The 15,406-nt window shown below is 43.8% G+C and overlaps 1 protein-coding gene across 2 annotated transcripts; it reads right to left on the bottom strand.

Moving 5' to 3' along the window:
* Positions 1-292: 292 nt before the first annotated feature.
* On the bottom strand, positions 293-12,439 carry aig1 (androgen-induced 1 (H. sapiens)). Of its 2 annotated transcripts, XM_061811904.1 has the most exons (7): positions 11,419-12,439; positions 11,263-11,328; positions 7,450-7,605; positions 6,674-6,775; positions 3,208-3,323; positions 2,971-3,137; positions 293-1,909 (listed from the first exon to the last, which is right to left on the bottom strand). In XM_061811904.1, exons 1-7 carry the CDS (start codon positions 11,626-11,628, stop codon positions 1,890-1,892), a joined length of 837 nt encoding a protein of 278 aa, XP_061667888.1. In that variant the 5' UTR covers positions 11,629-12,439; the 3' UTR covers positions 293-1,889. The 2 variants fall into 2 exon arrangements, with proteins under 2 accessions (XP_061667888.1, XP_061667887.1); XM_061811903.1 differs by having other exon boundaries at positions 11,263-12,438.
* Between the last annotated feature and the right edge of the window lie 2,967 nt (positions 12,440-15,406).

Raw genomic sequence — 15,406 nt, 5'->3', positions numbered from 1 at the left:
TCACTTTAAGGTTGTTTGAATTTGGATTTTTTTTTTTCCGGTTTTTCACTTTAAAGCATTTAACTTTTGGACCATCTCTGAATTTTAGTTTGACTTCTTATTTGACTTTTAGGGAATCTGGCCTTAGATACATTTGACTTTTGATTTATTTCACCTTTGAGATAGTATTTAAATTTGGATGCATTAAAATATCTTTGTAAATGCAAATTTTTTTAAACAGACCTCATTGGACGGTATCTCTAATTAAATTCGGACACGGACAAAAAGGAGGAAGAAACAACAAAGCAATTTCAGGGATTTTGGATTTATTTTTTCTGTTAATCATGTGACTTCACCATTCAAATTCAGTAGTTTGGTTAAAGCTGACATTAAATAAAACCTAATCCAATAAATATGTTTCTGTGACGAGTTCAGCAGCCTGTTTTTTTTTTATCCATCACCAAGCAACACAGCCCCACTTTATCCCCCCTCCCAAAAAACTACAAAAAGTTGTAACTTCACCTGTAACCATTTTTGCTATCTTGCCAAAACATTGCCACACACTACAATGTCACGCCATTAAAATATGTAACCTTTCATCATATAATACTCAATGTGCTGTGTTCCAGTGACTCTGGTAGCGCCCTCTGCAGGTAAATGACTATTAGCACTACCAAGTAGCAATGACCCAAGGTATCCGATATTAAAAAAATAAATCACAAAATGAGTTAAATAAATAAAGTCCAGTTATGATTGCAAGCTTCATAATTTAGCATTTTTTATCGCTGTGTTGTCATCAGAGTACAGAGTAAGGATACAAGTTGAATTTGTCCTGTGACCCTGCATGAAACGTGTATCTAAAATACTTTCCCCATTTAGATAGATGGGAATACTGCACCATTGATGCCCCCCCCCAAAAAAAAACAGAGATAGACACCAGCACAGCAACGATGTGTAATTCTGCTTTTGTGTTTAGACTAACAACAAAGAGTAACAATAAACAGCTCAAATTCCCTTTAAAAAATAATTTCAAAGAAAATGTACTATTTGTCAAAGTGTTAATACTGTAAAGTGTATTGAGTTCATTGCCAAGATACAGTAATAAAACCTAAAATACATTTAAAAAAAATCCCAATGAAGGCTTGCATCTTGACAACCTAGTCAGGTCACTTGTATCACAAGAATACACACTACATAAAAATGTAATGACATTTGGAAAGCCCTTGTCGTGACCTTTAATACACGCTAAGTCCACATGGGCAACACGGGTGACCTAGCGGTCAGCACGTCTACGCTCGCCGTCAAAAGGTTCTGGCTTTGAATCTCAGCTCAGGCCTTCCTGTGTGGAGTTTGCATGTTGTCCCTGCGCCAGAGTGGATTTTCATACACGTAAGCTACATTCAAGACTAAATTGTCCGTAGATGTCAACGCTTGTTTATATGTGCCCTCCCATTGGCTGGCGATCAATAAAGTTCATCTGTGATGACCGCAATGAGGACAAATTATGTATGTTGCTGTGCTTGTGTGTACCTCAGGGGATGAGAAAAAGTTTGTGTGTGTGTATCAATACTAGATCACCCTCATCAAGACCTTTATGACAATGTGCGTTCATGGACATTCATGTTCATCTGTCCCTGTGCAAGAGTGAAGGGGCATGTGTGTACTTTTCTATGCGTATGTGTCTGCTGTGCATGTCAAAGTACCGTGTGTGTGTGTGTGCTTTGGCAAGATAAGGAAAAAGTAAAAAAAAAAAAAATAAAAGTTTGCATCCAGTTCCCTATATTCAGGCTTGTTGGTGTTGATGGAGGGGGTTCAAAAGGTCACAACTCCGCAGTCTTTGTGCTCTCTGGTGGGTGGAGCTTGACATGTGACCTTACGTGTGCCACTCCATTGGCATGCGTGACAAAAGTTCACTCACCTTTGATCTTTGCTGGTGGAGAAAAAGAACGTTTTAGACGGTTCTGTGCAAGTCTGCGTGTGCCATCTGTGTGTGTGCGCGTTTGTATCTGCATGAGTACCTTTCGCCATGTACATCTAAATTTTCATGCATGTGGCAATTGCCTGTGTGTGTATGTAAACACCTTTCCATGTATGTGTTTTGATTATTCGTACCATAATTACCGGCCCATTAGCAGCGACTTTTTTCACACGCTTTCAATCCTGCGCGTTATGCTGTGATGTGGCTCATTTGTGCATTTTTTCCTACGGCCGCAAGGGGGAACTTGAGCGGAAAAGTTTAGGAGTGAGACAAGTGGAATATATGTGCCGAGGAAGTGCCTTTTACCGGTATGTTTCCATGTATTTATTTTTTAACCGGCCGTGTTTGCGCTGTGCTACCGTGTTGCTGCTGTGTCTCAGTGATTTTTACTGGTGTTTATTTTGTTTGTTTTTTTGAACCGCCCCTGTTAGCGCCGCACTACATTAGCGCCACGCTAGTAGGTTGCTACTGTGTAACTGCTGCGGGTGTTTTTATTTTTTTTACCAGTATGTTTTTTGTTTTGTTTTTTTTAACCAGGCCTGTTTGTGCTACCGTGTTGTTGCATTGTTAAGCTGAGCTACTAAAACTTTTGAAAACTCTGTGTGCCGTCTTTCTTTGTAAATATCTCGTGTTTCAATGTGGGTTTCAATGTGGGCACTTGCAGCTTTAACACCGGTGCGGCTTATGTATGTACCAAATGTACTGGGTGAGTCTTACAATCTGGTGCGCTCTGTAGGCCGGAAATTACGGTAGGTATATCTTTCAATGCGGGCATTTGTACCTGCGTGCATGAGTACCCATGTATCTGTCCGCATGTGTTTGTGAGCCCAGGTGTGTTTACCTTTTTATGTGCATTAGTGCCTGTGTGCATGTACCTTTCTGCATGTGTGTGTGTGTACCTGTCCAAGTGTCTTTGTGTGTGTATGAGTACATGGATAAGAGTACCTTCTAAAAGTATAGGTGAGTGAGAGTAGTACCTGTTTCTGTATGTGTGAGCCTGCACGTGTTTGTACCTGTGTGCGGCTGGTACCAGATGTAGCTGTTGAGTATTTCTCCAAGCAGGTAGAAGACACAAATGACGGCGGTGAGCACACAAAAGAAGACGACGCGGGCGAGCGGCGTGATGCGCTCCAAGACCGGGTACACCCACATGCCCGTGACCTGCTGCACCCAACAAGTCCTGCACACACAAAGGTGTGGTGTGACCTCTGCGAAGAACGGAAGTGAGGGAAAAAAAAGAAAGGACGTACCAGAGGATGTAGCCTACGCCGAAGCAGCACACGGCCGCCAGGCCACACGGCCTGCTGGGGTAGCGATGGTGTGTGGTGCGCATCTCGATGATGATGAACGGCAGCACCGTGGTGTGCTGACGGGAGGAATGACACCGTGTTAAATCACACATGCTCGAAGAGGGAAAAGGATCTGAAGGGCATACGAAATGGAATTACAAAAACGTACATCCCTTCCTGTAAAATAAATGTATTGATTTCCACTGAGGATGTGTACAAATAGCTAGGAAAAGGCAACACAATCAAAATAGCCTGCTAAAAAAAAATAAAGGGTGTATTTTTTCTACACGCAACGCCAGAAGATGATGACAGCTGTGGAATACCAGCCGGGCCGGAATGTGAGCGCTGCCCCCATGAAGTTCGTTTCAAAAAGTCCTGGCCCAAAAAGCGGGAATATCCCGCTGAAGTCAAAAGTTGAAGGAGAAGCAACCCCATTGAGTTTTCCTTCCAGAGCAATGTTGTCATTTTGGTGCATCAAAAGCTGTCATTGTGTTGACCACCACAAGGCATTCTTGCCATTTTTTTTTCTTGAACAAAAGCAACGACCTCCCGCAGAGATTTGACGAGGTCACGACGACGACATCCGTGGAGCGCCGACTAGAGAAAAGGCCGACGTCTCCCTTCAAGGGGGCTTAAAATGATACCTTTGCGTCCCGTCATTATCCCGAAAACGCACGCACACATTCTGTCACCTTCGTCAGGCAGTCCAACAAAGTCAAAAGTAATTAAACTTCCGTTATGTTTTTAATCAGCTGCCAAGACCATCAACAATTAATCAATTCATTGAAAACCCAATTGATTTAGTAACTGTAACACGCTACAATACCCGGATCACTTTACCTTTTACCCTCTGAGCAGGGCACGTGCTTCACATTTGACATTCATTGTGAAGCTTCATGATAACACAGGCACGCAAAGCCCTCGCCACTCGCGGTTAGTGGTTTTGCTCAGACGGCCATCTTCCTTCCCCACCCACCCTTTTCGAGCGCAGTGGTTTGATCCTGTGGCCTACAGCTGAAATTGGGATAAACCAAGACCATTTTAAACCGTTTGGTCAAAATGGGATTTTCCAATCCCCCCCCGCCCTCATATTCCATATAATACTCCGATCTACTCACTGTACATTATGTACTCAAAAACCCAGATGGAGCACACTTGATTGAATGCGCTCAAATTTACATCAATCTTTTGCAACAGTTAATCTACAATTAATCCATTAGCAAATCAATCGATAACTATTTTGATAACCAATGAATTGGCCAATTTTTTTTATTTCACCCTCTCAACAGTAAATATAGTCAGATTTCTGTAGTCCTCCATGAAAACAGACCGATAACCTTTGTTATTAAAAATGGAAAACAATGATAAACATTTTGTTAGGGGGATTTCTATACCTTCACTTTGAAGTAATGTGCTGTTTTTTAATAAAAGGTGTGGATTACTATTAATTTTTTAAAACTGATGTGCTGGGGGTGACCTAAAAAGCACTAACTTTTTACAGGTGAACTCAAATTATCTAACGGTTTGAGAGCAGTGTACGTCTCCTTTAAGTGGACCAACGGCGCCATTAACTGACGCACAGCTGCTCTGCTAAAGGTTTAACACGGCTTGAACTCTACGCGAACCCGGTGTGAAAACGGCATTTCGCAAAGTTCTGAAGTTGACATTTCGCCGCAGTTTAAGGAGCTTATCTGGCGCTCGGGAACGTGGCCGATCGGCGCTTGCGCTCGCCAGCCGGCGCTTGCGCTCAGCGACTAACATAAACGCACGAGTGTCACACCCGGAATACATTCAACTTTGACCCCTCCCCGCTGGAACGCGCCGCTTTCAACGTTAACGCCTCATGGTGAGGACATTTAGCAGAGGATTAAGATCGTTTTATATTTGACTCTTGCCTTTCCTTTTTGACATCACCCGACCCCTCCCTCCAGCAATGGGAATAATCACACAGTTGCCACGGCAGCCGGGACAAACACCACACACCGATACCATGGAATACTGCTAAATATTTACTACCGGAGACACGACACATGGCGTGCACGCATGCAAACACACACACATGCGCAGGTTGGTGGTGGTCTGATTGTTTTCAGTTCTTGGCGAAACCACCATAGCAACCGCTTGCCTATTGCATCACTTTCTGGATAGCAGGAAGACACCTTGCTTGCATGCGCGCACACACACACACACACGCACACACGCACACACGCACACACGCACACACACGCACACTCACACACACACCGAGCGTGTGTGGCTACATTGTTGTGGTAATAGCAAGTTGGCATGTTCTTAACAATGCTCATATGACTATTCAAAGTCAGCCTTTTAATCTTGATCAAACTTATCTGGGACTGTTCATATAACACCGTTTGACCTAAAAAAAAAAAAAGGGGGGGAGGGGGGGGAGAAATGCATTTCATTTTTTGGGCAATTGTTTTTAAAGTAACACTTACCTGAATGTAGATGATTAATTACTATCCTAATTTGCATGAACCTGTCTATTAAGAGTTTCACATTACATGTTAACATTATGCTATCACTCTTTTCGTTCGCTGAAATGATATGGATAGTATGAACGGTTCGGAACACAAATGAACAATCTTGAAATCTCTTCTGTGCCATCCGTCAACTTCATTTGGGAGTGAAAAACAGTTTGCGGTTTGAAGCGAGCAGACTTGACTTCAGTTTTGAAGAACTGTGCGAGAACTGAGCAAGAGCGTAAGAACAGGTGGAAATACTTTAAAAAGTCTTTCTACAACTAAGTATGTTTTAACAAGTTTAAATGTGTTCAAAGTGTAGGTGTGATGGGGTAAAATTAGAATTACAGTAATTACCGGCCTATAAGGCAAGACTTTTTTCACACGCTTTCAACCTTGCGGTCTATGCGGGGATGCGGCTAATTTGTGCATTTTTTCTAACTGCCAGAAGTGGGCAATAAATGTGCCGAGGAACTGACTTTTACCAGTACAGCCCTGTTAGCGCTGCGTTAGTGTGTTACTGCCGTGTCTCAGTGATTTTTACCAGTATGTTAGCCCGGCGCTAGCGTTAGAGCGGCACAAGCGTAAGCGTGGCGCTCGCATTAGCGTGGCGCTAGCATTAGCGTTAAACTCTCTGTGTATTGTTTTTCTTTCTAAATATCTTTGTGTTTGAATGTGGGCACTTCCTTTTATCCTTTCATTTTTCCTTTCACTTTTCCACAGCTGTGGCATACGTATGTACCAAATGGTATTTCCTTTACAAATGTACTGGGTGAGGCTTATAACCAGGTGCGCTCTGTAGGCCGGGAATTATGGTATTATTTTCTTTTACATTAGCTCTCCATCTTGCTAATTTCTCTTCCCCCATTCCTGGTGGGTCTGTAACATTACCCCACCTCCCTCAGGATTAACAACAATTCACTGTCAATATACCCGACCAAACTCACCATGCCGTGGTTGAGCCACTGAGGTATGAAGTTATCCAGCAGTTTGGGGTAGACCAGCTCTCTGTCGTATAGGTACAGACTCCAGAAGGTGAACACCACAAACTAGTGCACAAAAAAACGAAAACAAGAAAAACGTAAATTTACAATATAAGCTTACATAACTTCATAAAAGAATAGATGGCCGCTTTCAAGAATGCTGGAAATTTGGGTCATTTTGCTAATGGAAGTCAGAAATGCTACCTGGTAAATCAACTATGTGAACTCTATTTATTTCTACTTATAGTTTATCCTCTTTGAAGACAACTTGTTTTGCGTAGTGCGGACAGGATTTGGCAATTCTCCCATGGGCGCAACCCACATTCTCAGCTCTGCCGCTCATCCCACAAATGCCTTCTCTTTACAAATGTGGCAGCATTTAAAAGGGTTATAAACAGGCTTTCCAACGCTATATAATTTATTGCCAAAAAGAATTGCTTCAACAAAGAAATGATCTACTAAACACAAATATCCATACTTTTTGTGCTTTGTGTATTTCCTAAAGTTTCAAGTTAGGGACGTAAGCATGGTGGCTAACGCAAATGCCGCCTGATGTGTATTTTGCAAGCCTGACGTACTTTCAACAGTCATCCAACAAAGTGCTCGTCCGTTACACAATGCCCGAAAATCTTTGGAAAAAGTACACCATTATGAGATTTCAGGCACAAAGGCGGACATACTTTCCAAATTTCGTCACAGATTCTGCATTTGTGCGTCGGTGTGTGCGTCTATCTGCTCACCGCTCCAACAGGGAATGCCAGGACAGCCATCATCCAGTCCCTGAGGCCAATCAGCTTTCTGAGCTGCCTCTCCTGCTCTCGGTTTTCTCCGGCTTTTGTCAGCAGACTGGAGACGTCGATCAGCACGCACACGGCGAAGAACACCGCCTGGATCACCTGCAGCAAAACATCAAAATATGTGATAGACCGCTCTCGACTATGAAGCACTGCAGTCGTACACTGATTAGGTTCACAAATTTGCGTCAGGTTTGGGGACCTAATCCCAGCAAACACTGAGGGTTCACCGTCTCATGAATAAGCAATATGATCTTTGTAAAGTGTAAGTAACGTGATCTCATACATGATGCGCCATTTTTGGTTGTTTGACAAGAGATTGGCAGGAAGCCAGTGGGAGTGTCAGGTGTAACAACAAAAAATCAACAATCCAGATCATCCACTGATGATTCGGCTTCGTACTTTAATTTCCGAGGTGTGTCTTACTGTTAGCATGAAAAGGCAGCGTTAGCTTGCGTGCTACACAAAGACTGATTTACAATGAGAGCCGAGCTACCGATGAAGCAGGGAGGAGTGGCGCTGTCTCTTTTCTGAGCGATCAATAAATACCGTAATTAGATCCGCAGGGTCAAAACAGCACACACATACTGCAGGACGCTTCGTTATTTACACAATAAAACGAAATCCAAATATGCGCCACAGAGATAAATACCGTAATTTCTGGCCTGTAAACTGAGACTTTTTTCACACGCTTTCAACCATGGCGTGTTATGCGGTGATGCGGCTAATTTGCGCATTTTTTTCTAGCGGCAACAAAGGGACACTCGAGCAGAAAAGGTAAGAGTGAGACCGGTGGAATATATGTCCCGAGGAAGTGACTTTTACCGGTCTGGCCCTGTTAGCGCTGCGCTAGCATGTTACTGCCGTGTTTCAGGGATTTTTACCGGTATGTTTTTTTAACCGGCCCCGTTTGCGCGACCCTGGAGTTAGCCTTAGCGCGGCGCTAGTGTTAGCATTAGCACAGTCCTACCGTCTTTGTAAATATCACATGTATCAGTGTGGGTTTCAATGTGGGCATTTGAGGCTTTTATAGAGCTGCTTTTTGACAAATGTACTGGGTGAGGCTTATAAGCAGGTGCGCTTTGTAGGCCGGGAATTACGGTATATATATATATATATATATATATATATATATATAAAACTGTTATCTTGACTTACGAGTCCTCCATTTTTTTTTGGGGGGGGGGGGTTAAGTTATGAGCCTTGCTTGTGTTGTGACTTGCGAGCTAGCTTCAGATAAGCTGGCCCTCGAGTGATGTGAAAGAAAATATGTGGCAATTATCCCAATCACTGCCAGCTGTTTTCACCATCACTACTGAGGGAGCCACAAAATGCCGCAGTTTGAAATTCACAAGGGATTGGTGACCAAAAACATCAGTTCATGATCAAAAAGAGGAGAAAATTAGGGTTTTGTGTGTACAATCATTAAGCGGAACAGTGAATTTGACGCTAAGGGCTTTTGATATAAAATAATCATTACTTTATGGATGTGGAAAAAACACTGACTCACCACATTGCTCGATTTGAACGTCAGTGTTTTATTTCATTTTACATGGCGTCCACCATTCAATCGAACTTTGTCACCTTTTCTCAACACTGCAACACACGCTTTGTACTACCAACCACGACACATACTGTTGTTTATACCACACATACACACATGTATTCTGTTGGTGTGTACCATAATTCCCAGCCTAGAGAGCGTACCTTGTTACAAGCCTCACCTACATTTGTAAAGGAAATACCATTTGGTACACACATATGCCGCAGCTGTGTAAAAGCCGCAAGTGCCCACATTGAAACGTGAGATATTTACAGACGGTACACAAAAAGAGCACTAACGCTGCACTAATTCTAGTGCTAACGCTAACAGGGCCGGTTAAAATACCGTACCGGTAAATATCACTTAGACACACCAGTAACATAGCAGCAACACTCTCGCAAAGCGCTAACGCTAGTACAGCGCTAAAAGGGCCGGTAAAAGTGACTTCCTCTGCACATATATTCCACCAGGATCATTCTTACCTTTTCCACTCAAATGCCCCCTTGCGGCCGTTAGAAAAAAATGCACAAATTAGCCGCATCACCGCATTAACCCGTTGAAAAAAGTTACTGCTAATAGGCCGGAAATTATGGTAATTTCCCTAAACTTGTCCAATTTCCACCATCACTTATAATCAATGTGACAAGCGAGATTCACCACCTAATCTCTGTTTTTCAACTCAAAACACTGTGCTGATCTCAAATCCAAAGCGATGCAACGCCACAATTGACGGGTACCAGCTGAGTCACAAAATGATTAAACTCCTAAATCGAGGTAACATTGTATTAGTCATGCTACAAATTCCCATTTTGTGTTTACAAGCGCCACGTTATGGTGGTCGTGTTGCATTTCCAGGATGAGGCCACTGCTGGCAACAATCAGCAACACATCGTCAAAGAACAACAAAGACCTCATGCGCAAAATATGACGCAGCAAAAAAAAAAACAGCACATTAAAAGGTTTTTCAGAGAAACTGGAACCATTTGCACGCTATTGACATCCACAGAAGTCTACACTTACAATGAAATCCAATCCTCCAGACGTTAGCTTAGCAGGACTGACGCTGCGCCCGTCAAGGCAATATTGAGCGGCCCAGTGATGATAAAAACAATAGATGCCTTGTTCTCGTGGCAGAATGCGCTCTCGTGTGTTCCTTTGCCGCTGCCTGCGTGAAAGTACGCATTGTTTTCACGGGCTATCAAAAAAAGCAGTTATTTGCACTTGTCATTATGGTGTCAAACACTAAATCTAATTTGAGATCCCCCACAGTTGTGCTTGTAAACGGAGATGCTCTGGCAGAACTTGCGAAACATTATAATCCCTTGTTTATTGCAGCGGTTACAGTCCACCCCCAATGGACAAAATCCGCAAAGTACTCTCGTAGCATTTGCTGCATATTTATATATTGTTTTAATTTTCACATATGCAAGTATATATCAGTTTGTGCACAAATAACTGAAGCAAGTGCGTTTGTTTTGCATTATGCGTACCCCTTTTGAACTTTTGCATCATTTTAACTGTGACACTTTCGGGTGGAGAATTTTGGCACTCGTGTGTGTGCGCCTGCGAATTGGCAATCCGTTCAAAACAGCTTCTTTTTGTTCTATCCCATTTCCAGCCTTTATTCTTTATTGTGTCATTCCAAACTATGTTTGATTATTTGAACTTCTAACCATTTTTTTTTTTTAAAGGATATTATGGGCACAATGGGACTTTCACCATTTGCTGCGACGTGACAAGGCCTCCCTCAGTTGCAAAAGCAGAAGCACTGGTTTGTCACGCCGTTGGTTTTTTTTTTTTTTTTTGGTCGTATTAGATTCGAGCATGTGAGCAGTGATATTGTTTTTTCAAGGATATAGAACAAGTTAGTAATGTCACTCTGTCCACGTGTTGCTACATCATTCATGCCATATAGATATTAGCCTGTCTATGGCGTTTCCCACGAGCATTAAGCTAGGAGACTTAACGTGGGAGAGCATTGAGTGATGTAGCTAACAAATTAGCAAGCTAGGTGGCCCATTGACCACATCCTCACCCACGACACCTGCACCTCTTCGGCTTATTTACCCAACCTGCACCTCGGAGGCAAGAACCAATTACCCGCATCATCTAAACCCGCACATTTATTGCGTCAACGACTGGAAACAAGCGTGGCTTTGATCCGAGCATCCGGGGCTAAGCTAGCAGCGTCGTCGTTGAGGCGAGTGGAGCCTCACCAGGTCGATGAAGGTGAGGAACTTCCAGCTGCCCCCGTAGGTCTGGTGCGCCGGCATGTCGAGAGCCTTGTAGTGGCACAGGATGGAGAAGTAAGACAGCAGGATGGCGACGCGGAGAACCTGCGACGGGATCAGCGCCATGATGAAGCCGAGCACCTCCGCCGGCTCCCCAATTTCGGCTCCCGTTTCACGCCTTCCCTCGTGGCGACGCTTGTCTGCGGCGCTTGTGCTCGTGTTGGGCTTCCGACAGCCTGCTGGCACCCCCTGCGCCTCCTCGCTCCTGCCCCCCTGCGAGTCTTCCTCTGCTTCCGCGTTGTGACGACGGGGGGAGGAAGAAGAAGCGCTTCGGCAAAACAAAACACCCATTTTTAGCAAGCACTGGTTTAAAGACCCTCTAGAGAAATTTGGTGAAGATAAGATAATTGCTGAAAACCCGCAAAGACTGACAGCTACGTCATACAGTAAAAGTGGTGCTTTGATATACGAGATGAAAGACAACACTCGTATCTGTACCCCCCCTCCCCCGAAAAACCAGGGGCGGAGATGGCGGGTGGCCAGGGGGTGGCGGTGGACACCATGCACAGAAAGCTACACCACCCTAATGTCCAACCCCACCACATGTTTGGGGAAATACCGTGAGAAGATTTTCTGCTCGAAGCTCTAACGGCAGCCCACCCAAATTGACGATCATTTGGCTACGGCAACAAGTTCGGTCGGGCCACCCAGCTGAAAAATTCCTGGCTTCACCCCTCCTAAAAATGGTGCTGTTCTTTCTTTTATTTTCTTTTATAAGTAAGGAAAATGGCACTCTAAAATCTAGTGGAGGGGCAGTGCATCTGAGACCTAGAACTTAAGCGACCTATTTCATCTATTCTTACCACATCTATCGTACCACAAAATAATACACAAAAACACGTGGACGTCTGCTATCTGCACAGGTTGGGGACCAGGCCTGACCGCGACAAACTATGTGCGGTATGAGAGGGAGAAGGTTTTGCGAATTTTAGGCCGAATACCATTATCATGAAAGTGAGAAGCGCGCAAACTCAAATTCCAATGAAGTTGGGGCGTTGTGTAAAATCTGAATCAAAACAGAATACAATGGTTTCCAAATGTTTTTCAGAAAATGTGAACTGTATCCACACTGCCCACACCGGAGTCAGGCAAGTGATTTTTTTTTTTCTGAATATATTCAATTGAATACACTATAAAGACAAGCCATTAAATGTTCAAAGTGGTGAACGTTGTTTTTATTTGTTTGGTTGTTTTTTCAACACTGAGACGGGCAAAGAAAACTCAGAACTCAGTTGAGGAATGGTCAAACCCACCTGTTTGGAACGTTCCACCGGGATGGGTATAAAAGGAGTATCCCCGAAAGGCTAACCCTAACCCTGGTCTGAGTTTCAAAACTTTGCTAACCACAGCATGAGCTAATAGTCCCAACAGTTTAAGAACATTTTTACTGTACAACTGCAAGGACTATAGGCATTTCCATATCTACAGTCCATAATATCATAAATAGATTCAGACAATCTGGAGAAATCTCTGTACGTAAGCGGCACGGGTGGTAAACCAACAGTGGCTGCCCGTGGCTTTCAATCCATCCATCCATTTTCTTTGCCGCTTATCCTCACAAGGGTCGTGTGGAGTGCTGAAGCCTGTCCCAGCTGTCAACTGCCAGTAGGCGGGGTGCACCCTGAACTGGTTGCCAGCCAATCGCAGGGCACGTTGAGACAAACAGCCGCACTCACAATCACACCTAGGGGCAATTTAGAGATTCCAATTAATGTTGCATGTGTTTGGGATGTGGGAGGAAACCGGATTGCCCGGAGGAAACCCACCCAGGCATGAGGAGAACATGCAAACTCCACATAGGTGGGTCTGGTATTGAACCCAGAACCTCAGAACTGTGAGGCTAGCGCTTTACCAGCTGCTCCACCATGCCGCCAACTTTCAATCCCTTAGGAGCAAATGTAGTAAAAAAAAAAAAAAAAAAACATCACTTCAGTAAACAGTTGTCACTTAACACAGTATGTTGCTACGTCCACTAATGCAATTTAAAACTCTACCATGAAAAGTGAAAGCCATATATCAAACTCATCCGAGATGGACTGGATGCTGCGGTCTGACGAGTCCACTGTAGAATAATTTTTGGAAATCATGGATGTCGGGTCCTCTGGCAGTAAGAGGAAAAGCGCCATCCTGAGTTCAAAAGTCAGCATCATCTGATTGTAGGAGGAGGCCATGTTAACTTGGATGCGTGAATGCACCGTGCTGAACGGTAAATAAAAGTTTTGGATGGGGCCATCCAAGCAGCCTCCGTTCCAGCGACATCCTTACATATCTCAGCAAAACAAAGCCAAGCCACATTCTGCACATGTTGCAGTTCTGTACGAAACGAGTCCAAGTCCTTGACTGGCTTGCCCTCAGTCCAATCCTGTCTCACTTTGAAAATGAGTGGGTGCATTATGCCGCTGTATTTGTATATGATACATAACAAATTACATTTTCCATAGTATAAGATCGGTCTATGGAAGTCACCTGTTGTTCTGAGGTAGACCACTTGGATCAGTACATGAGGGTCTTGAACGAGATTGGTTAAAAGTTTCCTCCGGAGCACTGAACCAGAACCTCTTGTGGATTCGGTGGAGCGGAACCAGATGGTCCCGTCTCGTCAACAAGTGACAAAGGAAGCTGAATGTTACCCAACTTCCCTAGAGCTGTTGTGTTCTGGTTCCGTGCGACAGAACACAACTGGGCGCCGTCATGGCGAGTTGACAGACGAGCCAAGAAGAAGACGGTGACAAGCCCATATCCTCTGAGACAGAACACACCCCGACCGCTCGCGTTTGGACCGCCGATGTCGTCCGTCCGTCAAGTCCCGCCCCGCCTACATGTGGCTGGTGCTCGACCTTTCATTTGGGAAAAAAAGAAGAATCTTTACTTTTGGACTTTTATTGGGGGGGGGGGTGTTTAGTAAAATATCTCGACCAGTCAAAGCGCTGAATACATTTTATCGGTTTAAATTGAGTGGATTTACTGTGATTTTTGTTGTTGTTGTTTGTTTCCATGATTGAAAGCATGTTTAACAACACTAACAGCATAGCTGCAAAGGTACTTTAGAATATTTACTCAAGTTAACGTGCCCATTTAGCAAGATTTTAAAATGTAATGTTTTGGTTGCTATATTTAGAGACTTTTCTAATCACTCAAGTGAACTTTATTTTTTTTTTAATTTAACTATTGACTAAGAAAAGGAGTGAAAAAAAATAAATTGTTATATGAGTGAGAAGAACCCATTTGAAGGCTATCACAGAGTCAATAAACAGTTTGAAAAATTTATAAAAAAGGGGGTTTATGTAAGTTTTGTCAAAAGGGGAAAAAAACATTTGAAATCCAAACTCAGACCTATGTTAAGACAGAATTGTTGATTTTAATTGAAGTCCATTTCATTTTTTTTCAATATCTCTGTAACATACTGAGAGAGATTTAAACCGTACAATTTGGAAGTACAGTTCTTAGGTCCCTGGTTCAATCCTAGACCCCGCCTGTGTGGAGTTTGCAGTTTCCTCCCACATCCCAAAAAACATCCAACATTAATTGGACACTCTAAATTGCCCCTAGGTGTGATTATGAGTGTGGTTGTTTGTCTTGATGTGCCCTGTGATTGGCTGGCAACTAGTTCAGGGTGTACCCCGCCTCCTGGCCGTTGGCAGCAGAGATAGGCTCCAGCACTCCCCGCGACCCTCGTGAGGATAAGCGGCAAAGAAAATGGATGGATGGAAAGTAATTGTCGTCCTGGTGTCGGTAGACAGGTTGGGTGATTCATCAAATGTGTCAGTACCGCTAGTGGCCAGTGGGAGGTGCTGTTTACCCCTACTTGCGCGCTTTCTCGTCAAAGAAGGCCTTTTATCTGCAGGTAGTTTCAACTTTGGCCTCCAGTTGTTATGTAATGCTCATGCCACACCTTGATACACTTGCGTGCGCGTGTGCGCGCGTGTAAATTTAAATAAACGGCACGAGGGCTTAGTACTTGGAAAGATGTTATGCAACGCGCGAACGTCGAAGTGTGTGAGCGAAGGCAACCTTCCCACCGCTAATCCGTGGGAGTCTGCAGAAGGTGTGGTCGGGACGGTCCAAGTGT

This window comes from Syngnathoides biaculeatus, chromosome 23 (genome assembly GCF_019802595.1).
Source record: "Syngnathoides biaculeatus isolate LvHL_M chromosome 23, ASM1980259v1, whole genome shotgun sequence".
Taxonomy (NCBI): domain Eukaryota; kingdom Metazoa; phylum Chordata; class Actinopteri; order Syngnathiformes; family Syngnathidae; genus Syngnathoides; species Syngnathoides biaculeatus.
This window is presented reverse-complemented; position numbering and strand designations above follow the sequence as displayed.